Genomic DNA, 25,399 nt, shown 5'->3' on the forward strand with positions numbered 1-25,399 from the left:
CGAGAGATGTTCTGGATTAATTGGAAATGCCGAACATTCCCTCCATCCTATCACTAATCCACTGAGAACAGGTATTATTAAGATGAACTTAAAATACATCATTTATATATATATATATATACACCCCTATAATAATTAAGAAATAATAATTCAGAAAAACAATAAAAATCACAAACTGATAAGGATTCTTTTGGTGGGGATCGAATATCCCCCTTTCTTTTTCTCCCACTTCCAGGGAGTGTTCCCTGGAAACACTCCAATTCTGTGTAATTCAATCCCTTTTACTCATTAATTCATTAAGAATTCTTCTAAGGAGAAGTTAAAGGTTTACAATAGATACTTTCAACAGTTTTAACCTTAAAAGTCGTTGTTAATGCAGTCTCTCAGGTATCAGGGTTAACTGATGCTTTTACCCAGGAATGAGTCCACCCTCTCTCAGCCGTTCTTACTGTTGTTTCAGTAGTCAGGAGCACTTGGAACAGTCTGTCCCAGTCAGCTTGCAGTTTCAATTTTCTCTATGTTTGCATCAGATCCCAATCTCCTGTTCGGAATGGATGGATCAGGACTTCCAAGTGTGGGAATATAAATGTTGTTTTTGCAGTGTTACATTGTTTAGAAGGAGGGAGTGTGGTACTGAGATATGCTTACAGTGATAAGAAAGCTTAGCAGGCGACCTTGTAAAATGCAGACAACCAGACTCCTTAGGACAATTAGGTGAAAATTACGGTGTTAAGTCAAGTCAGATAAGTGAAGAAACATTACCACTTCAAGAAGTAAAAATGACAAAAGAAATTTGAAATTTAACAGGCCAGCCACTGAAGGCCATGCATTGTTTGTGAAGCATCAGATAGACTGTGAACCTGGATTACCCACTCAGTGGGGAAACAGGAGAGGGTCCTGTCATCAAAAAGTATATGAACTGTGTTTTGGAAGTAGTAGAGGCGCGCTCTCCTGCTTGTGGGGCGCCCGCCATTGCAATCGCGAATAAATTACTACTTCTGAGCCTAAGTTATTGGCTACAGAGTGTTTCTGACAATTTGGGGGCTCGTCCGGGATCCAGTCACCTACTGGGGAGCCCCACTGCCACAGCAGCAGGAAGGCATGCCCCGCTGATTTCAGTGGTCCTGTGCATTGACGGTGGAGTTTCTGCGGAAAGTTGACAGAGGGCCCGAGAGTGGTTAAAGAGGCAGGATCCGTGAAGTAGTGGGGAAGGGAAGAAGGTAGGCACTCCGGGTTTTTAAGAATCGATCCGGTAACTCTGTGCACAGACCAAGGTAAGAAATACTAAGTATTGCCTTGGGGGTTGCGTGAGACTCTGTGTGATGTGTGAGTGAGACGTACTTCTGTACGAAGCGAGTATGGAGTCCTGATCCGCGGTTCCGTAGCTCCGCGAGGGGTGTGGCCGGAGACGGACAAAGCGTGAGATAAAGGAGAGAAAGGAAGAGTCTCGGGAATTTTGGTGTATGGTAAGCCCTCGCACCTCGCATCCTAAGATCTGTCGTTTTTAGAAATCTAGAGAATCCAGACAGAGTTGCTGCTGGAAATAGCAATCAGGGACAAGGCCTTTTCAGTCTTTCTAGGCATCTGGGTACAAATCCAACAATTATTTCACTCGAGAGATGTTCTGGATTAATTGGAAATGCCGAACATTCCCTCCATCCTATCACTAATCCACTGAGAACAGGTATTATTAAGATGAACTTAAAATACATCATTTATATATGTATATATACACCCCTATAATAATTAAGAAATAATAATAATTAAGAAATAATAATAATTAAGAAATAATAATAAAAATCGCAAACTGATAAGGATTCTTCTGGTGGGGATCGAATATCCCCCTTTCTTTTTCTCCCACTTCCAGGGAGTGTTCCCTGGAAACACTCCAATTCTGTGTAATTCAATCCCTTTTACTCATTAATTCATTAAGAATTCTTCTAAGGAGAAGTTAAAGGTTTACAATAGATACTTTCAACAGTTTTAACCTTAAAAGTCGTTGTTAATGCAGTCTCTCAGGTATCAGGGTTAACTGATGCTTTTACCCAGGAATGAGTCCACCCTCTCTCAGCCGTTCTTACTGTTGTTTCAGTAGTCAGGAGCACTTGGAATAGTCTGTTCCACTCAGGTTGCAGCTTCGATTCTGCAGTTTGCATGAGATCCCAATCTCCACGGGTCCTGAGAGATGACAAAAAGGATGACAGCCCCAGTATATAGTTCTTAAGAAAAGCATCTTTTTTCTCAAATTGAGGTAATCCATTCCCTTTGTCCAGGTACAGCAATCCAAATAGTATTTCATATGGTGAAACTCCCACATCTTATCTTGGTGAATTCAGAGAAGTGCCAAAGGTAAGCACTTTGTTTGGGGAAGATGAGTTTCCAGAACTTAGTCAATTGCTTCTTTTCTGTCTGCTCCACCCTTCCAGAAGAGGAAGGATGCCAAGGTGTATGAAATTTCCACTTCATTCCTAGAGTCCACATTAGCCCTTGCAATATTTCTGACATAAAGTGATTTCCTTGATCAGAGTCAATATTTTCAACAATTCCATACCTGGGAGTTCTTAGAATTACTTTAGTTACTATGTTCACAGTAGCAGATACTAAAGGGAAAGCTTCCACCCACCCTGAAAAATGATTGACCAAGACTAATAAGTATTTATATCTACGTACTCTAAGGAGCTCTGTAAAATCTACCTGTACATTTTGGAAGCGTTGAATTCATGATTCTCGCCCCCCCCCGGGCTGACTGTGGATAATTTTCCTATTTACCTTTTGACATATTATGTAACTGCTGCATACTTGTTCAGCCACAGTATATATATATATTCCTACGCATACATAATGCATACATATTTCCATAGCACAGCATCACATATTGCTTGAGTTTCCCAATGACCCTCTTGATGTAAAACCGTTAATATTTGCCTCATTAGCACTTCACAGAATCACAGAATTTCTAGGTTGGAAGAGACCTCAAGATCATCGAGTCCAACCTCTAACCTAACACTAACAGTCCCCACTAAACCATATCCCTAAGCTCTACATCTAAACGTCTTTTAAAGACTTCCAGGGATGGTGACTCCACCACTTCCCTGGGCAGCCTGTTCCAATGTCTAACAACCCTTTCGGTAAAGAAGTTCTTCCTAACATCTAACCTAAAACTCCCCTGGCGCAACTTTAGCCCATTCCCCCTCATCCTGTCACCAGGCACGTGGGAGAACATGCCAACCCCCACCTCACTACAGCCTCCTTTAAGGTACCTGTAAAGAGCAATAAGGTCACCCCTGAGCCTCCTTTTCTCCAGGCTGAACAAGCCCAGCTCCCTCAGCCGCTCCTCGTAGGACTTGTTCTCCAGACCCCTCACCAGCTTCGTCGCCCTTCTCTGGACTCGCTCAAGCACCTCAATGTCCTTCTTGTAGCGAGGGGCCCAAAACTGAACACAGTACTCGAGGTGCGGCCTCACCAGAGCCGAGTACAGGGGGACGATCACCTCCCTAGCCCTGCTGGCCACACTGTTTCTGATACAAGCCAGGATGCTGTTGGACTTCTTGGCCACCTGAGCACACTGCTGGCTCATATTCAGCCGACTATCCACCCTCACTCCCAGGTCCTTCTCTGCCTGGCAGCTCTCCAACCACTCATCTCCCAGCCTGTAGCTCTGCTTGGGGTTATTGCGCCCCAGGTGCAGGACCCGGCACTTGGCCTTGTTGAACTTCATGCACTTTATTCAGCATTTCTCTCCCCTCAGGGAGTATCTATTTTAGTTCAGATTTTGTGACTCCTAATTCCTTAAAAACCTCTTTCTCTTAAAACTTTTTACTTCTTTTTAGTTTTGGGTAGGGGTAGCTCAACAATTCCCTCAATCTTCTCTGGATTTTCTCTTCATTCCCTCCCAGATAGTAGATGCGCTAAGTACTTGACTTCTCCTTCTATATATTGTAATTTTGTTTCCAATACTCCCAAGCCCTGTTTTCCCAGAAAGTTGAATAGTTTGTTAGTGTCGTCTTTCATGACTGTTTTCTCCTGTCCTGACAATAAAAGATCATCCACATACTGTAACATTAACACCTCCTTTGGAGGTTGGAATTGCTCCAAAATTTCTTCTAGAATGTGCCCAAATAAATTGGTGGCCCTGCAAACCCTAGAGGTAAAATTGTCCATCTATATTGCTGCTTCCACCCCATTTCAGGGTCTTTCCACTCAAAGGCAAATATATCTTTGCTCCCAGGATCTGAGAGCACCGCATTAATAACACCGTTATTCCAGCCTGACAATTTCCTATTTGAATGCCCATTTTCATTACTAAATCCTTTCCCAACAAGTTAGTCCCTGCCTCGGGTGCATACAATAATTGCCCAATGATCTTTTTATCCCCTAGTCTCAGCTTGGTATCCCCCAAAAAGTGGCACTGTTATCCCAGCCCATTCTACCCCTATCACATTTAGGGTTTCATTAGTTAATTTAACCCTTGATACTTTACAGGCCAGTAATGACCTAGCTGCCCCAGTGTATTGGTTTTGCATGGCAAGGTGGTAGTGGGGGGGCTGCAGTGGTAGCCCCTGTGAGAAGAATCCAGCAGCTGCCCGAGGTTAGATAAGGGCCAGTTTCAGCCAGCTCCAAAGGGGCCCACCACTGCCCAGAGCCAAGCAATGAGCAATGCAGTTTGTGCCTCTGTGAGAGCGCATCCAAGAAAAGGAGAACTGCTACACAACAGCAGCTGGGAGAGTGAGGAGTGAGAAACCTCCCAGCAGACACCAAGGTCAGTGCAGAGGAGGGGGGGGTGCAGTGCAGAGGTGCTCCAGGTGCCGGAGCTGAGGCCCCTGGTGGGGAAGGCAGCTCATGGTGTACCTCAGCGGAGCAGATCTTTATGCTGCAGCCCATTTAGGAACAGCCCAGGAAGGTTGGCACCCTACGAGAGGGACCCCACACCCAAGCAGGGCAAAAGCGACTGTGAAGGAGCAGTGGAAACGAAGCACCATGGACTGACAGCAGCCCCCTCTTCCGGCCCTCCCACCCCGAGCCCCCCAGGGCAGGGAAGAGGTGGAAGAGAGTGGATGGGGGAAGGTGCCCCCAGATTGTTTCTCTGTTTCTCACTGCTCCAGCCCGTCAGCAATAGATAATAAATTTTATTAATCTTCCTCTGCAAAGTGTGTTTTGCCTGTAATGATAATTGTAGAGTGATCCCCATTGAGGTACACTTGAGGAGCCCTTGAGGTACACTTTTTCCTTTATCAGGGAACTAGCTTTCCGAGAAGCCCCGATTCCCCTATTCTGAATTTATAACAGCAGTCTTTCCTCCTTCTTCCACTCCAGATACTCCTATTTGAAGTGGCTAGCCTGGCTGCAGTTAAAACATCTTCTCAAAGCCTGTCCTTGCTAGGATTCAGGCTGCAACACAGGTAGCTTTCCTTGTCTGTCATTCCTTCGTCTCTCTTCCTCTCCTTTCCATCCTGGGCCCTCTATCTCTAGCCCCCTGCCTCACTACCCAGTACGCTGTGAATACCATTAGTTTCGCTCTCTGCTTTTCCTTCTCTTCTTCCCTCTTGGTGTACACCTTCATACTACCTGCACTGTTCACTCCATCCTCCCACCTTCTGGAGCTTTTTCTGTGTATCTGGCCAGGCTTTAATGACAAAATGAACTTTCAAGAGCCCTTAGGCTACTGGGTCCTCAGGATTCATCCCCGAGTACTTTCTAATTCTGACCCAGAGTCTCTCATATGTTTTCTATGTCGTGCATTGTTATTATTTCAGATGGGTAAGCAGATATTTCTGCTCTATTGGAATTCTCTTGGTCAGAGGGGGTGGGGGAGTGGGGGTGGTGTTAGTTCTTTCCTATTCTTCCATAGCTGCCTGGCAAATCATTCCCCTCCTAAACATTCTTCTCCAGTGAATAACATACTCAAGACTGGCATTTCACCCCCCAGGAATACAAACTAGGCCTTATAGACGTATTTGACTGTTTGACTGTTCTGCTAGGCCCTCAATTAAAGACTTCATTTCCTTCTTAAAACTCCTAACCTCTCTGCTGGTAAGGGAGGAGTGGCACTGGCCCTGCATGGCCCGAGGCCCCACCGGGACACCCCCTTGCCCCCCCCGCCTCTGCTCCCGCTGCTCCGCACTCCCTGGCATGACTTCTCCAGCTTGGTGTCCCCAAAAAGTGGCACTGTTATCCCAGTCCCGTCTACCCCTATCACATTTAGGGTTTCATTAGTTAATTTAAGCCTTGATACTTTACAGGCCAGTAATGACCTAGCTGCCCCAGTGTATTTGGTTTGCATGGCAAGGTTCTGGTAGTGGGGGGGCTGCAGTGGTAGCCCCTGTGAGAAGAATCCAGCAGCTGCCCCAGGTTAGATAAGGGCCAGTTTCAGCCAGCTCCAAAGAGGCCCACCGCTGCCCAGAGCCAAGCCATGAGCAACGCAGTTTGTGCCTCTGTGAGAGCTCATCCTAGAAAAGGAAAAAAACTGCTGCACAACAGCAGCTGGGAGAGTGAGGAGTGAGAAACCTCCCAGCAGACACCAAGGTCAGTGCAGAGGAGGGGGAGTGCAGTGCAGAGGTGCTCCAGGTGCTGGAGCTGAAGCCCCCCTGCAGCCCACGGAGAGGCCCCTGGTGGAGCAGGCTATCGTGTGTTTCCCCCCCCCCAAGACTATGGTGTACCACGGCTGAGCAGATGTCCATGCTGCAGTGCATGGAGAGGAGCTCCTGCAGGAGCAGGTGATTTGGGGAGGGGGCAGAGGGTGAAATGCAGTTTAAATCTCTATGAGAGCGCATCAAAGAAAAGGAAAAGAAAACTGCTTCACAACAGCAGCTGGGAGAGTGAGGAACCTCCCAGCAGACACCAAGGTCAGTGCAGAGGAGGGGGGAGTGCAGTGCAAAGGTGCTCCAGGTGCCGGAGCCGAAGCCCCCCCCCGCGGCCCACAGAGAGGCCCCTAGTGGGGAAGGATGACCCCCTCCCACAGCCCATGGTGTACCACGGCAGAGCAGATGTCCATGCTGCAGCCCGTGGAAAGGAGCCCATTCAGGAGCAGGTGATGTGGGTGGGGTGTTGGGGTGGACCCCAGGGGGTCCCAAGCTGGACCAACTCACTCCTGACAAATAGACCCCACGGCACAGACCCACACCTGGAGCAGCTCCCAAAGAGCCCGTTTCTCGCTGCCCATGGAGAAACTCACGCAGGACCAGCCCAGGAAGGTCAGCACACCACGAGAGGGACCCCACACCAGAGCAAGGGGGACGGAGTGGTGGAAACAAAGCACCATGGGCCGACTGCAGCCCCCACGCCTGGCCCCCTGTGCCACTCAGGGCAGGGAAGAGGTGGAAGAGAGTGGATGGGGGGAAGGTGCCCCCAGCTTGTTTCTGTTTCTTACCACTCCAGCCCATCAGCAATAGGTAATAAATTTTATTAATCTTCCTATGCTAAGTCTGTTTTGCCCGCAATGATAATTGTAGAGTAATCCCCATTGAGGTACACTTTGAGGAGCCCTTGAGGTACGCTTTTTCCTTTATCAGGGAACTAGCTTTCCGAGAAGCCCTGACTCCCCTATTCTGAATTTATAACAGCAGTCTTTCCTCCTTCTTCCACTCCAGATACTCCTACTTGAAGTGGCCGGCTGTACTGGGTCTGGCTGGGATGTTAACTTTCCCTGCAGCAGCCCATACAGTGTTGTGCTCTGCACTTGTAGCTAGAACAGCAATGGTATCACACCAGGGTTGTGTCTGCTGCTGAGCAGTGCTGGCACAACATCAGGACTCTCTCTAACCCTCCTAGGGGGTGGGCAAAAAAATGAGAAGAGAAACATCTCCAGGGCAGCTGACCTAAACCAACCAAAGGGATATTCCATACCATATGATGTCACACTCAGCAATAAAAGGTGGAAACAGGAAGAAGAGGGGAGGGGTGGGCTCTCGTTGTGAAATCATCGGTCCTCCTCCTGAACACCAGCTACATGCGTTGAGGCCCTGCTTCAAGGACGTGGTCAATCATCGCTCATTTGTGGGAAGTAGAGAGTAATTTCTTTCCTCTGCACTTCCATATAGCCTTTATTTTTTTTTTCCCTTTTGCCCTCCATTTTCCACTTTCCCTTTTTTTTTCCCTTTAGTTAAATTCTTTAGTTAATAATAATATTTCCTTAATAATTTTTTCCCTTTAATTAAATTATCCTTATCTCAACCCGTGAGTTGTTCTTTACTTTACTTCTTCCCCTCCTCATCTAAGGAGGGGGAATGAGAGAGTGGTTGTGGTGTTTAGCTGCCTAGCATGGTAAAACCACCACACCGGCCTGGCCACACTTAAAATATCTTCTCAAAAAGCCTGTCCTTGCTAGGATTAAGGCTGCAACACAGGTAGCTTTCCTCATCTGCCATTCCTTCTCTCTTCCTCTCCTTTCCATCCTGAGCCTGATTTCTCCCAAAAGTCCCTCTATCTCCAACTCTGCCTCACTACCCAGTATGCTGTGTTCGCTCTCTGCTTTTCCTTCTCATCTTCCCTCCTGACATACACCTTCATACTACCTACGCTGTTTACTCCATCCTCCCACCTTCTGGAGCTTTTTCTGTATATCTGGCCAGGCTTTAATCACAAAACAAACTTTCAAGAGCCTTTGGGCTACTGGGTCCTCAAGATTCATCTCCAAGTACTTTCTCATTCTGACCCCGAGTCTCGCAGCTAAACACCACACAGCTGTTCGCTCACCCTCCCCCCTCCCTCTCTGGGATGGGGGAGAGAAACAGGAAAGTGAAGTCTGTGAGTTGAGATAAAGACAGTTTATTAAGATAGAAAATAATAATAATAATAATAATAATAACAATAATAATAATAATAATAATAATAATAGTACTACTACTACTAATGTGTACGAAACAAGTGATGCACAGTGCAATTGCTCACCACCCACTGACCGATGCCCAGCCTATCTCCGAGCAGCCCGGCCCCCCCAGCCCTGGCCAGCCACCCCTATATATTGTTCATCATGACGTCAGATGGTATGGAATATCCCTTTGGACAGTTTGGGTCATCTGTCCTAGGTCTGTCCCCTCCCAGCTCCTTCTGCACCCATAGCCTGCCCGCTGGCAGGACAGAGCAAGAAGCTGAAACGTCCTTGGCTTGGTGTAAGCCTAGGCCTTATAAACGGATTTGACTGTTCTGCTAGGCCCTCAATTAAAGACTTCATTTCCTTCTTAAAACTCCTAACCTCTCTCCTGGTAAGGGAGGAGTGGCACTGGCCCCGCATGGGCCATGCCCCACCGGGACACCCCTCCACCCCCCCACCCCCCCCCCCCACCCCCCCCACCCCCACTCCCACTGCTCTGCACTCCCTGGTGCGACTTCTTCAGGCACAGCATCAATTGCAGTCCCTGCTGCTTAGCTGCAGACTGGGTTAAACCACAGCAGGGGGAGTTCACATAATGTATTTGTCCTTGTCCCACTGGAACCTCCCTAAGAGGATACACAGTTAGTGTTAGTACTGTTAGTATCAGAGAAGGCAAAACTCTCAGTATATCTTCTACCTTGTTCTAATTCTTGCCAGAGACTAGAGTGCGCTCCTTTTCCAGGGCCAGCGTCAATTGCAGTCCTTGTGTCCCCTCCTGGAGCAGCTGCCGCTGCCTCTGGTGCAATATTAGGATTATAGAGAGCGTAACTTGATTCCTCCTCTGAAAACAGAACCTTATTGTTTATATATAATTTTCAAGCCTGAATTTTCATCAGACCTGTATTTTGGCCAAAATACTGAAGTTCCTTTTATTGGCTTTTTAGGCCAGACAATTACGCAATATCAAACCATTTTTAAATTATATATATATTTTTAAATCTTTTTCCCTAGTTTTTGGGTTGTTTTTCCAAATCCTTATCATTCTCTCCAAAGGACTGTCTTTAGGCACAATCCCAGGGTCTCCAACCCCACCCTGCTGACTCTTGGAACCCTTAATCCCCAGCTCTTCCTGACGTGCTGCTGTGGACTTTACCACCCACAGGGTACCACACGCCTTCACCTAGGATTAGGAGAGAGGTGGGGTGTACTACCAAGCACCTCACTTCACCGTGCTCGAGGTACCGTACACCTAAGGGCCCAAACCCCCGAGACTCTCTTTCACTCCTCTCCTCTCTCTTTCGCTTTGTCCCTCTCCAGCCGAGGGGACTTCGTTCGTCCCCTTGCAGGACCACCGAGCCTCACGGATCGGGACTTCACGTTCGCTCCACACTAAAAGTATGTCTCATTCACACTCACACTCATTCATACCAGAGTCTCTCCATACCCAACTCGAGGCAAGAAAAGTTTCCCTTACCTCGGTCTGTGCACGGCTTCCTGGTCCGGGTTATCAGCAGTAGTAATTCCTGTGCCTGTTCCCGATCTGGGCTGGACTATCTCTGGGCTGTGTCTGTGTATGTTTGTGCTGGCCTCCCTTCTCCCCAGAGCTTCGCAAAGCCTGTCTTCAGACTAACAGTCTCGGTCCTTTGCTGGCCATACCAAGACAACCCACCACCCCAAACGGGACCGCTGAAATCAGCGGGGTGCACCTTCCTGTCTGTGGTGGCAAGAACTCTTCGGTAGGTGACAAGATCCCGGACGAGCCCCCAGATTTTGAGAAACATCTCAAATAATTTTCTTCAGACAGGATCTTCTGTGAAGCTATTTTATTCGCGATTGCAATGGCGGGCGTCCTGCCAATTAGGAGTGCATTTTAGTAAACAAATCATAACCTTTTATTCCATACTACCCGACACCTGATCACGTCCCCTGTTTCCTCATTGGCTGAGTACTACAGGTTGACAACCTACTCGACGCTCCTCTATACCATATATGTACAATTTTTCTTCTTTTTTCAACCCTTTAATTTCTCCTTTCTTATGCTTTGAGAACTTGTGATTTTTTTTATTTTTTATTTTTTTACCATTCTCACACTGCTCATCCTGTTTTTCTCAAGCTTCTGCCTTATTTTGGAACAGTGAGGCCTCCTACTGTCCACTTATCTACTTAGCATTTCTCCTTATTATGACTACACAACTACCTTGGAATACAGAAAATTAGTTTTCTACTGCAAAAACACAACTTTGTTTCTCACACGCTGACTGCATCTATTTTCTTGTTGGAAGAGGGGGAGAGAGTTGTGAAACTGATCTTGCGATCATCAGTAGCTCTAAACAAAACTAAGTGTAGGATGGACACAAAATATGAGATTCTGATCCAGACTATAGCCAGGTTTTGCTGCAAGAGGTAAAACGAACTACTGCTGGTGTCTCCTGGTTTTGCCATTCTATAGGTTGTAAGAGATGCTGGGGAAAAATTGTCTGTCTGTGATGATTCATGTAGTTCTTGCTCTGTGTTACTTGTGTTACTTCTGCTGTAAAGTAGTAGCTGTGATTCTTATAACTTGTCTTTATTTTTTCCCTCTTTCCCTCTCTACCACCGATCAGTATGACTTCTCCCTGGAAAAGAAAACAATTGAGTGGGCTGAAGATATCAAAAAAATTCAAGCTGTCCAGAAAGGAGCTGAACGAAAGGCAGAAGAAGCAATAGGAAACTCAAAAGCAGCCCCAGAGGACAGCAACAGACTGGGGTTCTCAGAGGGACCTTGCCCTGAGTCCATGCCTCCTCCTATTAACCCCATCCTCACTGGTCTGCAGCACAATAACATTCTTACTCCCACGCCAGCCGACAGCAGTGCTGTGAAGCAAAAAGTTCTTAGTCCACCTCGCCCCAAAGCAGACTTCAACCCAGCTGATTTTGAAAGTGAAGAAGACCCATTTGACAAACTGGAATTAAAAACTATCGATGATAAGGAGGAGTTAAAAAACATTCTGGAAATCCATGTCGGTACTACTGGGCCGGTTGTTGCCCAGCTGTTAGATAGCAGTTTGCCCAAAGGAGGGTCTGAGTCTGTGTTGCAAGATCAGGAGGTTCTGGCATCCATAGAAAGGGCCACGTTGGACTTCAAGCCCCTTCACAAACCCAATGGCTTTATCACTTTACCGCAGTTGGGAAACTGTGAAAAGATGTCCTTGTCTTCCAAAGTGTCCCTGTCCCCTATCACTTCAGTGAGCAATATCAAATCCCTATCCTTTCCTAAACTTGACTCCGATGAGAGTGATCAAAAATCACCAAAGCTCATGAGCACTTTTCACAGCACTACCTGTCTCCACAACAGCACTTTTCTCAGCTCTTTGCAGGCCTGTGCTCAGGCTAAAGCTAGCGAACTGAACGGACACCATGTGGTTGGTCTGTCTGCTTTAAACGAGGACAGTGGCATGGAGACATTAACGTTATCCTCTTCAACCAGGCTGCCTTCCCTGGCTGTGTCAACAGTTTGTACGGAAGAAGAATTGTCTCAAAGCACAGTGACCACGGTAAACACACGGTGGATTAAAACTGAGTTCGTGGGGGAGATGTGGAGGTGTGGAGGCAAATGTTGATTCTAAAATGTCCCGTGGCTTTGTATTTAGTTTCATTTAATGTGTGGTGTGTAGATAGGACAGATCATGTACAGTAATTCTTTTATGTGGCAAAATCATCAGCTCAACAGGTCTTCATGCTGACAGTTGTGAACCTCAGACTACTGCTCACAGGCTTCTTCTCCCTGCTCCCCTCCCATCTCTGAATTTGAAACCAATTCTGGTGACTTTTTTCAGCTTCTCAGCTCTTGTTGTTCATAGTTATACATAGCTGCATGCCTTTTGAGCTAACTGTAAGATTTCTTCCATGGTTTCTTACCTGTGAGGGTGGGAGGATTGCTTTTTGGATACCAAAAGCAGTTTTGAAGACCATCTCAGATTTACAGATTTCGGTTGCTGTACAGCTCTGAGACAGGAGTTTGAAGCTTTGTTGCTTCTAACTTATAGCAAGTTCTGAGAGTACTTCAGGGACACCTAACTTGATGCCATCTGTTGTGGCTTTGTGAGTGGGAGTTCAGATTTGAGTGAACTTGGGCACTTTTTTCCAAAGAACCTAAGATCTGGACACCAATACTTATGAATTCTAATGGAAACTGTATAGCCAAATCTTCTAATTAGCTCTAAAATGTGAGATTTGGAAGGCGGCTTCTGTCCTGTGCACGGTGGTTCTGTGTTCTTGCTGGTGTACTGTAGGTTTTTGTGACACCATGTGCTCTAAAACTGGTGACAGTCTTTCTCTTCCCACTGTTCTTTCATCTCTCTTAAGGCTTAAGTAAATGCAGTATTATTTGAGAAATGCAGTATTCTGGCAACTAGTGTATCCCTCAGAATAGTGCTTATGGATCACTAGAGCAAATTCAATGCTGTAAGCTTTGTCAGGAGCAGCGGTGTGCTGAGCAAGTGCTTGCTGCTACAAATCACAGGTTTGAGGAGAGATTGCCTCATTGTATGAGGCTCAGAGGTGAAGCCTTGAAGCATGATGTCTCTAGGGATTAACGTGAAAGATCACTTACCACTAGGTAGATGGGCCTTAAGATAACCAAATTCTCACTGCAAGTACTTAAATCTCTGTGCTAGATTAAATCCTAGTGAAGACCGAGAGAGGAGGTGTGTTCTCGACAATGCTGTAAGGGAAGGTACAAAAGGTTTTGTTATAAATGGCTCAGGATTCAAATTAGGATTAAATAAAAAAATAGGATTTATTAAAAGAATATAAAGGAATAGAGGTAAGCAAACAGCGCTGGGTGCACCGGGAGTCTCTGCTCCACCAGGACGCACACCAGTTACATCAAGCAGCTGATTTTTATGCACCTAGACTAATACATATTCATTACTACTTCTAAAAAAAATAGATTATTATAATTAGCTTCCGGGGTCCAGTTCCTCCTACTGGAGCATGCGCATCAGTCTCCTCTGGGGGTCTCTAGGGGTCTTTCATGCTGAAGGCTCGTAGTCTTCCTCTCACCCTTTGTACTTACTCGGCACTATTCCAAGTTTATGGAACACTCTCTGTACACTCTCCCCAGGTCTTGTCTCCCAACCGTCCTTCAGCTTCTTTTTTCTGCCTCTTAATCTCTTGGCCCCCCTGGCCAGATACCAAGGATCCACATAGTATCTCATAACAGTCACTAGTTGTTATCAGTTGTTCTGAAACTCCCAGACATCAAACACAAACAGCTTTCTTATTTGACGCTTCACGAGTAATTAAAACATTCTTCCCCAGCCATTCACAGACACATCTATAGCAGTGTTAAGTTAATCTCGAAGAAGACAGGAAAAAAGGCTGTAACTGTTAGAACTAGAAGTCAGGAATAACAAAAGCAAACAGGTTCATAAATTTAAGGAGTGTTTTCTGAAGACTTGATAAATTGACTAGAATGAGGGGGAGACTGGGACACACTGCATCTGTGGTTCAAGAACTAAATTGCCAGTGCAGGGCCCAGAGGCAGACAGGATTCAAACAGAATTATTCTTTATGGACACGAATTTATGGACACGAATTGGAATTGTTAAAACATTCCTCACAGTTTTAAAAACTAAAAAAGGAATTTCATGGGCTAGGTTGCTAGAAGGCAAGGGTGCATGTGAGAGCTGGGCTACATTTAAACAGCACTTCTTCCAAGCTCAGGATTAGAGAGTACCCAGGTCTGGATCCTCATAAATCACTTCCCATACGGCTAATTCCCTCAGGTACTGGATTCCCTTCTCCATAGTGGTCCACTTGCCTGGTAGACATAAAAGTTCTTCCTTGAAGGGATACCTTTCCCTCACAGCTGAGAGGAGACGCCTCCAGAGGCTGTGAGATTGTGTTCCATCTGCAATTGCTTTGTCAAGGCCTGCGTCTCCAGCAGGGGATCCCAGCCGTCTGGCTTCCTTGCCCTCTAATTCCAGACTATTGGCTCCGGTGTCCTAGTACCGGAGCAGCCAGGTGACAAGCTGCTCACCTATACAGCAACCAAAATCTTTTCGCACATCTTGTAGCTCACGTTGGTATAGGTTTCGGGTAGTTACTGTTGTTTTTGTGACATCTTCATCTTCATCCTCCTGTTCCTCTGACGGCCCGGCCTCATCTTCTCCATACCTAGTCTTAGCAGGAGTTTCTCTGTGTTCTAAACAATCTAAGTCTCTAAACCATTTTTTTCATCTTGGTTAAGGGTGCAACTGACACTGTTACAGTTTGTTTCCCTGGCTCAGCCTTGGGGCCCATTGTAGGGCTTGGAGTGGCTGCTGGGCTTGTCTCAGGGGTTGAAGTGGCCGCAGGGTCTGTCACTGGGGTTATATTGGCATTGAACGCAGCTCGGTAAGCATAGGCCAAGCCCCAGCACATTGCAGTGATTTGTGTGTGTCTGGTACTGCCAGGGCGATGACACACCTTTTTCAAGCACTCTACCAGTTTTTTAGGATTTTGCAGTTGTTTGGGGATACATTTCCAAAGCACTTGAAGGTGCCCACTGCTCTAGATGCCTGACCATATCCTCCCACTCTCCCTGCCACTCATAAGTATCCTGCCTCAGGGCAGATCTCTGGATGACACTCTTAAGTATTTATTTAACCTTAGACAAAACCTGAAGCGCATTCAGGAGGCATAACAATAAGAACATGCTGGTCTGAACATCCCAAAGATATTTGAAGATTTGGAAAGCTACCATAACTTGCCTGGAGGATAAGAAAGGGGTAGAGGAGAAAGGGATCGTGAACAAGTGGGAAAAAAACATCTTCCCCTGACCCCTCCATAGACTGATTTATGAAGGGGGGTGGGGGCGGAACCGGGGACACTAGAAAGGAGCCTGAATGTGACATGCCAGTTCTTCTGGGTGAGGAATGTGCTAGCAAGACCTCTCAGTCTTGTGTCTTTGTGAAGGATGAGGATGACAGAACATTTTTCGGGAAGGACACAAGGGTTGGTGAGAGGTTCGTAACTATGGAAACACCTGAGTATGGTCAGGAGGGTATTAGGGCTTCTTCCTCCCAAAAGGTGACCCAGCTGAGGTGCGTTGACACTAATGCACACAGTATGGGTAACAAACAGAAGGAGCTGGAGGCCACCGTGCTAGTAGGAAACTATGATGTAGTTGCTATCATGGAAACCTGGTGGGATGATTCCCACGACTGGAGTGTGGCCGTTGATGGCTACAAACTGTTCAGAAGGGTGTCGCGTTAAGGGGTGTAGCTGATTAACCGTTACGGGCCCGGTCGGATTCAGGGTACTGAACCAGTCGGACATTCACCAACAACACATTAACCGTCTGGGGGTCTGGTTGGATTCAGGACACTGAACTATCACGGATAACCACTCTTACCCTAGTTGCATTTAATGAGAGTTATCACAATGCAATCAAGTATGGTTTATTACAGCAACAGATAACCAGGTTCTTTTGGATTGCCGTCGATAGTGACTGTCTGCAAAAGCAAGCTAGCATGCATGAAATACACAGGTGTTGCAGGTGTTACAGGTGCGCAGCCTAGAAATAAACGCGTTAAAAAGATCAAAGACTCTAGAGAGATTTATAAGCAAGTATTCAGATCTCACCCAAAGGCGTCCCAATGGAGGGGGAAGAGAGGCTCAGCCCGTCGACTGATCCCAGGAGTCAGGAGGTCCTAAGTATGTTGTATTTCCTCGGGATGGTATCTCCCCTGATGGTGGTATCTTCCCTGACATCCCCTCTCTCTTGGGCCAATTTATATTATTTTCTATCTTTTAGGTGGAGCTTGAGTGACTCTAGTCAAGAATATCTTAGTTATGATTGGTGAAAAGTTTTCCCGTCTCTGTTTAAAGTAATAGGCTCCGAGAAATTCAGAGTGCATGCTCAGTGAGGGGTGGTCGCACCTTGGAGGCGGGTAGCTTTTGGGATGGAGGTGTGTTTTGGTATTATAATGATAATAATATAATGAGCAAAAAGTACACTAGGGTACAGCATTTGTCAAAACATGACAGGTCCTTGGCTCAGGGTGGCAAAAAGTGCAGCTTATCGGTCTCGGTGTGCACAAGAACAATAGAGTCCTTAGGGCTAGCACACCAAGTTTCTCCAGCGCGATAGCATCTAAGGTTGGGAGCCTAGGGAACGCTCAGGTAATGCAGCTATGCCCTACCCTGAAAGCCTCTTCAGTGCTGTACATTTTCCTTAAAAAAATGTGAATGTTAGTCTTATTTTCCTAGTTACTTCAGGCAATTACACCACAAAGGGATAGGGGAGGAATGAGGGGAAGAGGAGTTGCCCTCTATGTTAGGAAGTGGATAGATTGTGAAGAGCTGTGCCTGAGAAACAGCCATGACCAGGTTGAGAGCTTGTGGGTGAAAATCAAGGATCGGTCCAGTAGAGGACATCTAGTGGTTGGGGTCTGCTACAGGCCACCTGATCAGGGGGAGTCTGTTGACGAGGCCTTCTTGCTTCAGCTGCAAGAACTGTTGCACTCACAAGCTCTTGTCCTGATGGGGGATTTCAACCACCCGGGTATCTGCTGGGGTAGTGGCACTGTGGGTTCCAGGCAATCCAGGAGATTCCTGGAGTCTGTTGAGGATAACTTCTTGGTCCAGGTAATAGACGGACCGACCCGAGGTGAAGCCTTACTAGACCTGGTGCTCACCAATGTGGAAGAGAGCATTAGAGAGGTTAAGATTGGAGGCTGCCTGGGCTGTAGCGACCGTGCCCTGGTGGAGTTTGTGATCTTGAGGAATATGGGTCTGGCAAAAAAGCAGAGTCAGGACCCTGAACGTGAGGAGAGCAAACTTCTGGCTGCTCAAGGAATTACTAGCTGGGATCCCCTGGGAAACTCCTTGAGGGCATAGGAATGGAACAGAGCTGGCAGCTCTTTCAGGACACCCTTCTGAGAGCGCAAGAGCTCTCCATCCCCCAGCAGAAGAAATCGAGCAGAGGAGACGGGCTACCGGTGTGGCTTAGCAAGGACCTGCAGCTTAAACTGAGGGAAAAGAGGGAAATGTACAGGAAGTGGAAGCAGGGTTGTGTAGCCTGGGAGGAACACAGGGGTGTCATCCGGATTTGTAGAGATAGGATCAGGAAAGCCAAGGCACAGATGGAGCTGAACTTGGCAAGATGGAGCTGAACTTGGCAAGGGATGTGAAGAATAACAAGAAGGGGTTCTACAGATACAAAGGCAGGAGGAGACAGGCCAAGGAGAGTGTTCCCCCTCTGATAAACGAGACGGGAGAACTGGCTTCCTCAGACATGGAAAAAGCTGAGGTACTCAATAAGTGCTTTGTCTCAGTCTTCACTGGTCTGTCAGGACCCTGAACCTCAATGAGAGGGTGAGAGGAGCAGATTCTGTCCTACTGTGACAGTGGAACAAGTCCGGGACCACATAAGGAAATTGGATGCGTATAAGTCCGTGGGTCCAGATGGTATACATCCCAGGGTGCTGAGAGAGATGGCTGATGTGGTTGCCGAGCCACTCTCCATCATATTTGAAAAATCATGGCTGTTGGGTGAAGTCCCTGGTGACTGGAAAAAGGGAAAGATTACTCTCGTTTTTAAGAAAGGGAGAAAGGAAGACACAGGGAACTACAGGCCGGTGAGCCTCACCTCTGTGCCTGGGAAGATCATGGAGCAGATCCTCCTGGAAGACATGTTAAGGCATGCACGAGCTAAAGAGGTGATCTGAGACAGCCAGCACAGCTTCACCAAAGGCATATCTTGCCTAACCAATCTGGTAGCCTTCTATGATGGAGTGACAGCATCAGTGGACAAAGGAAGGGCGATGGATATCATCTACCTGGACTTGAGCAAAGACTTTGATATTGTCCCTCACCACAATCTTCTCTCTAAATTGGAGAGGTATGGATTTGAAGGATGGACTGTTAGGTGGATAAAGAATTGGTTGGCTGGTCGCAGCCAAAGGGTTGTGGTCAACGGTTCTATGTCTGGGTGGAGGCCAGTCACAAGTGGTGTCTGTCCCTCAGGGGTCAGTCTTGGGACCGGTGCTCTTCAACATTTTTATCAATGACATAGATGGAATCGAGTGCACCCTCAGCAAGTTTGCAGATGACACCAAGCTGAGCAGTTGTCGTGGTTCCGCTCGAGTGGGCAGCCGAGCTCCACCACAGCCGCTCTCTCACTCCCCCTCCTCAAAGAGGAATGGGGAGAAAATATGTGAAAAGGGCTCAAGGATTGAGATAAGGACGAGAAAATCACGCAATAATTAGTGTAACGGGCAAACCAGACTCAGCATAAGAAGACAGATAGTAAGATTTATTGCTCATTACTAACAAGCTAGAGAAGTGAGAAACAAAGGAAAGAAACCAAAAGCACCTTCCCCCCCATCCACCCTCTTCCACCTCCTCCCCCCGAGCGGCGCAGGGGAACGGGGGAATGGGGGTTATGGTCAGTCTACAGCGCTTCTTCTCCGCTGCTCCTTCTCGGTCACTCTCGTCCCCTGTGCTGTGGGGTCCCACCCACGGGATGCAGTCCTTGACGAACTGATCCGGCGTGGGCTTCCCACAGACAGCAGCTCTTCCAGAACTGCTCCAGATATGGGTCCGTACCACGGGGTCCATCCCTCAGGAGAAAACTGCTCCAACCTGGCTCCCCTACGGGCAGCAGCTCCTGCCAGATCACCTGCTCCTGCGTGGTCTCCTCTCCACGGGCTACAGGTCCGGCCCGGAATCTGCTCCGGCAGGGGTCTTCCACAGGCGGCAGCCTCCATCGGTGCAGGGCCACCTGCTCCACCATGGTCTCCTCCACGGGCTGCAGCGTGGAACCCTGCTCCACCGTGGTACTCCATGGGCTGCAGGGGGACATCATGCTTCACCATGGTCCTCACCACAGGCCACAGGGGACTTCTGCTCCGGCGCCTGGAGCACCTCTCCCCCTCCTTCTACACTGACCTGGGCACCTGCAAGGCTGTTTCTCACTCCCTTGACTCTCCCGGCTGCTGTGCTGCACAGCGTTTTTTCCCTGTCTTAAATATGCTCTCACAGAGGCGCAAAACAACATCGCTTATTGGCTCAGATCTGGAAAACAATGGGGCCCTTCCCAAACATGGGGTGGCTTCTAGATCTTTCTCACAGAAACCACCCCTATGGCCCCCTGCTACCAAAACCTTGCCATGTAAACCCACTACAGCAGTGCAGTCGATACAGTAGAGGGAAGGGTTGCCATCCAGAGGGACCTGGACAGGCTGGAGAGGTGGGCCCATGAGAACCTAATGAGGTTCAACAAGGCCAAGTGCAAGGTGTTGCACTTGGGCTGGTTGCAATCCCAGGTATTTATGTAGACTGGGCAAAGAAGAACTTGAGAGCAGCCCTGCGGAGAAGGACTTGGGGGTCCCGATGGACAAGAAGCTGGACATGAGCCGGCAGTGCGCGCTTGCAGCCCAGAAGGCCAGCTATGTCCTGGGCTGCATCAAAAAAGGGGTGGCCAGCAGGGAGAGGGAGGTGATTGTCCCCCTCTACTCTGCTCTTGTGAGACCCCACCTGGAATACTGCATGCAGGCCTGGGGCCCCCAGCACAAGAAGGATGTGGAGCTCTTGGAACAGTCCAGAGGAGGGCCACTAACATGATCAGAGGGCTGGAGCACCTCTCCCATGCAGAAAGGTTGAGGGAACTGGGCTTGTTTAGCTTGGAGAAGAGAAGGCTCCAGGGAGACCTCATTGCGGCCTTCCAGTACTTGAAGGGAGCGTATAAACAGGAGGGGGAACGCCTGTTTACATGTGTTGGTAGTGATAGGACAAGGGGAATGGTTTTAAACTAAGACAGGGGAGATTTAGGTTAGATATTAGGAGGAAGTTTTTCACTTGGAGGGTGGTGAGGCACTGGAACAGGTTGCCCAGAGAGGTTGTGGATGCCCCATCCCTGGAGGCATTCAAGGCCAGGATGGATGCGGCTCTGGGCAGCCTGCTCTAGTGGTTGGCAACCCTGCCCAGAGCAGGGGGGTTGAAGCTAGATGATCTTTAAGGTCCTTTTCAACCCAGGCCATTCTATGATTCTATGATTGGCTCCCTGAAGAAAAAGCGTGAAAGGTGTAATTAGTAATAGTTTCTGAGGTAGGGTTCCCAAAGTATGGAGTTGACGGCAATGCTGAGTATAAATACCGGATTAGTCTCATGGCCAGTAATTTTATCATATCGTAAGCCAGTGTTACACAGCACATCAAAATAATAACCCTATACCAACCCCCAGAAGTGATAAGCAACACGACAGGGAACACATACACTAATGTGCTATATAACTCAGTTTGGAAAGCGGGCACAGCAGACTTGAGATCACAAAAATCGGCATTGTGATTAGCAACTATTAAACTGATGTAATGCTTATAAGAATCTTGTTTTAACACGCTCTAGTCAGATCTGTTGTTATCTCAATCCCTCGTGCCCCACGTTAGGTGCCAAAAGGACTGTTGTGGTTTAACCCGGCTGGTAGCTAAGCACCACACAGCCATTAGTACACCCTCCCCCCTCCCTCTCTGGGATGGGGGAGAGAATCAGGAAAATGGAGCCTGTGGGTTGAGATAGAGACTACTAATAATGTGTACAAAACAAGTGATACACAATGCAATTGCTCACCACCCGGTGAGAGATGGGCTACCGGTGTGGCTTAGCAAGGATCTGCAGCTTAAACTGAGGGAAAAGAGGGAAATGTACAGAAAGTGGAAGCAGGGTTGTGTAGCCTGGGAGGAACACAGGGGTGTCATCCGGATTTGTAGAGATAGGATCAGGAAAGCCAAGGCACAGATGGAGCTGAACTTGGCAAGATGGAGCTGAACTTGGCAAGGGATGTGAAGAATAACAAGAAGGGGTTCTACAGATACATAGGCAGGAGGAGACAGGCCAAGGAGAGTGTTCCCCCTCTGATAAACGAGACGGGAGAACTGGCTTCCTCAGACATGGAAAAAGCTGAGGTACTCAATAAGTGCTTTGTCTCAGTCTTCACTGGTCTGTCAGGACCCTGAACCTGAAAAATTAACTCTATCCTAACTCTATCCTAACTCTATCCTAGCTGAAACCATGACCAATTTTTACTGTCAGAGATAGGTGTTGTTAGCCCAGTGCTGGGCATGGGACAGCATTGGATGCTGGTGAGAAACCACATGTGTTTAGCCATTGTGCCATTTTGCTCATATACAGCATGCAAAGTGCATTGCTTTGAGAGCAGAACAAACAATCCTTATGATTATCTTATAACTACACACAACTGCATAACCTCTACTGCATAGCCTCTGTGGATTACTGATCAGGCCACAGGTCTCTCCAGTACGGTAGACACAGTCCGCAGTCTCTTCCCTGAAACCTTTTTCTCCAGCTGTAGCAAACTCTGCTTGTGTGTAATGTTCATCACCTTGTTCATGTGTTGTCCAACAGGTACACCCAGACAACAAGGAAACAGAAATGCCTATGGTAAGTTCCCACCTTCCTGTGTGCTTGCATTGCGTGGTATTTGTAAAATGCTGCTGGGGCGTTTCCAGAGGTAACATTCCTCTGAGTACAGAAAATCATAGGTGATGAGTGAGCTGCAGGGTGAGGGAAGCAATCCCTTGCTTCTTCCAGGGTAAAGGGCTTTCCCATATCATAAGGACCTTTACTGTTGGAAAGGTTGGGTGTGAGAAAGTTTCAGTCCTGGCAGTAAGAGAGGGTATGTAACAAGAAATCTGGGTAATCAAATGTCTTTTTGAGGGTAAAAAGGGTGTGGTAGGAGTCAGACTACATAAAACGCTTGGTTTCATCCTACCAGTGAGCAACTTCCCCAGCACAGCCTTGGTTACCTAATTTTGTGGGGTGTCCTAGTCCTGCAGTAGCCAGGAATGGGGACATGGATGCAAAAGATGACCATCACCTAAGCCTCTGGGTTTTCCCTTGTAGGTAATGCACCAAAACTTCCCAGCGTCTCAAGTGCCTAATAACACCAGCTGCGCAAAGCGGTCAGGTGGCCCTGCTCCTGACATACAGCAGGCCCTCTCCGCTAGCGAGAGGCAGTGCATAGAGACCATCGTCAACATGGGGTACTCGCCTGAGAACGTCCTGAAAGCCATGAAGAAGGGACAGAACATAGACCAGGTAAGAGTTTTTGCAGGAAGAGAGAAACATTTGAGTGGGTGCTGATTCTGCTGAGAAACAGCCTTAGCTTTGCAAAATGGAGAGGGAGGGCACTTTATTCTAACAGTGGATTGCAGAACTGCCCCAGAAGTTTTCACCTGGCAGAAAAGGCTTCCCAAACCAAAGAACATCTGCATAAGTTTCTGTTAATCTGCTTCAGTCAGCACAGTCTTCCTCGAGTCACAGAACAATCCTTGGGAAGCTTGGTATGGATCCATGCCTTTAGTGCTGTGTGACCAAAAAGCAAAGCACCTTCCCTTTTTGGAGCACAAGGGGTTACTCTGATGATTCCTCTCCCTGTAGAGAGATGGGCCCCTGCAGGCTTACTACAGCCATGAAAGCCTCGTGAGGCACCAGTGACTGACTTTTTGTGTGCTCTGACTATGGTGTTTCTTGCCATGTGTTGCCTCAAACGCTTGCTAAAACCATGTCACGGAGCTTTTCTGCTCTGAGTGATTCAGAATGGAAGGCTAGAGAAGGAAGGCTGTTTGACTGGAGTGAAAGATTAAGTTGATGGGAGAGCACAAAGACAGAAGGACTTGTTTGCTGTTTTTTTGAACAAGCTCTTGCACAAAGAGCGTCTCAAGATAGAGTAAGAAGAGCTTTGTCTCGGTTCCTGGTGAAGTCTGGGATAGAGTTGTGCTCAGTTCCTCTCTGCACGTACCAAGGTGTACGACTCTGTGCTGTGAATGCAGCTCTGCAAACTTCTTTGTTTTGTTCCCTGCAGGTTTTGGATTACCTGTTTGCACACGGACAGCTTTGTGAGAAGGGCTTTGATCCACTTCTTGTTGAAGCAGCTTTGGAAATGCATCAGTGTTCAGAGGAGAAGGTGAGAGTGCCGTGTGCTCCGCAATAGTGAGAATGCACCACAAAGGGGAATTCCAGCACTATGAAGTGGTTGGTGTAATTCTATCTCCATGGTAATGTTGCCTTGTTGTCAAAACTGGCTGCCAAAGAACATTCTTGTGGTGATGAAGGGAATATGTTAAAACATTAGATTTCTTCTGCATTGGTTTATTGGTTTATTACCCTTACTCACATGCATTTTTATGAGGACAAGCTCTTTTTAAAGACCCCGCTTATTTTGATGGCAATGTTCCAAACACAGTGTTGTCTTTTGAGCAAGGTGCTCGGTACAGAGAGAGTTAACTTCAGAAGCAGCAAATTATCATCAAAACCCTTCCAGCTTGCCCTGGCTGTAAATATTCTCCACTGTACAAATTGGGTTAGGACTCTGTCTGAAAGAAGCTGGAAAAAAACAGCTTTTGTGATTTATGGTGTGGCTGCTTTGCCAGCACCAAAGGTACAGAGGACAGCAGAACTGCTTTTTAGTGCCTGTTGTGTGCTGAGTTATAATGGGAATTCTTTGGAGGTGCAATTCACCCACCTTCCCCCCGACATATACATACAGCTAGTGATGAGCTTGCAAACAGAGAAGCAACAGTGTGAAGATAAGGGAAGTGACAGTGTTTCGGAAACACATTTGCTAGTGGCTTAACCCCCAAATTGGAAATGACTGCTCTCCTGGTTGTCTGTTTTAACCTGGTTTTCCCCTCTGGAGTGGAGGCACTGTAAGTAGCAGAGGGTTCATAAACATTTGAGTTGATTTACTAGTTGTCACTGTTTTAAGAGCTTGGGAAGGATTTGTTTGGTGTTGGTAGTATAGCACATGGTGTTGTGGTGGCTTTACCCCGCTGGGCAGCTGAACTCCACCACAACAGCACTCTTACTCGCCCTCCTCAAAAGAAGAGGGGGAGAAGAAAGTATCCTTCCCCTTTCCCAGCTCTTATTGCTGTGTGACATCACATGCTATAGAATATCCCTTTGTTTGGTTTAGATCAGCTATGTGATGTCCCCTCCCCACCTCTTGCCCACCCCCAGCTTGCTGGCTCTGGGGGCCTTGGAGGAAGTCCTGATGCAGTGCCAGTATTGTGCAGCAATAGACACAACACTGGTGTGATACCAGTGCTGTTCTAGCTACAAGTGTAGAGCACAGCACTGTATGGGCTGCTGCAGGGAAAGTTAACTCCATCCCAGCCAGACCAAGTACAAGTGTCCAGTAGGATTTTTCATTAATAGCCCCGTTTTGCCCTAGATCTGAAGAGTCATTTTATAGTTAGGGCTGTTGTACTGTTCTTCCCAAAGTCAAAGTAACTTGAAAAAACTTCATATGCAGCTGGAGCTGCTGGATGGGGGAGCAAAGTGATATTAATCAACCTTTCTGGGAGTCTGAATTGGGACAGGCTGATTAATTTCTACTGAGAGAGACTACCCCAGACTAGGCTTTGGTGTGTTTACTGAAGAGGGTTTGGGAGATGCAGGACTGCAAATGCTGGGAACTGAAAGTGAGGCCCAGAGGGCTGCTGCATGCAGAGCCCTGCCAACTCTTGTTGGAGTGGATTTGCTTCAAACTGAGCGTGTATGGGCTGTGCATGGGAGTGGGATTGTCCCCATGGGGTGCCCAGTCGC

The 25,399-nt window shown here is 47.4% G+C and overlaps 1 protein-coding gene across 4 annotated transcripts in view; it reads left to right on the top strand.

The window, feature by feature from the left end:
- Window positions 1–25,399, top strand: part of LOC137846707 (ubiquitin-associated protein 1-like) — a 56,249-nt gene that overhangs the window by 29,063 nt on the left and 1,787 nt on the right. For 2 of the 4 annotated variants that reach the window (XM_068664820.1, XM_068664822.1), the window contains 4 exons: window positions 11,413–12,342; window positions 22,199–22,234; window positions 22,697–22,891; window positions 23,658–23,759. In XM_068664820.1, the coding sequence (XP_068520921.1) occupies window positions 11,413–12,342; window positions 22,199–22,234; window positions 22,697–22,891; window positions 23,658–23,759 (1,263 nt within the window). Of the gene's footprint in view, window positions 1–11,412; window positions 12,343–22,198; window positions 22,305–22,696; window positions 22,892–23,657; window positions 23,760–25,399 lie in introns of those variants that run through there. The other 2 variants (XM_068664823.1, XM_068664821.1) reach the window with 2 other exon arrangements.

Source organism: Anas acuta, chromosome W (genome assembly GCF_963932015.1).
Source record: "Anas acuta chromosome W, bAnaAcu1.1, whole genome shotgun sequence".
Taxonomy (NCBI): Eukaryota; Metazoa; Chordata; class Aves; order Anseriformes; family Anatidae; genus Anas; species Anas acuta.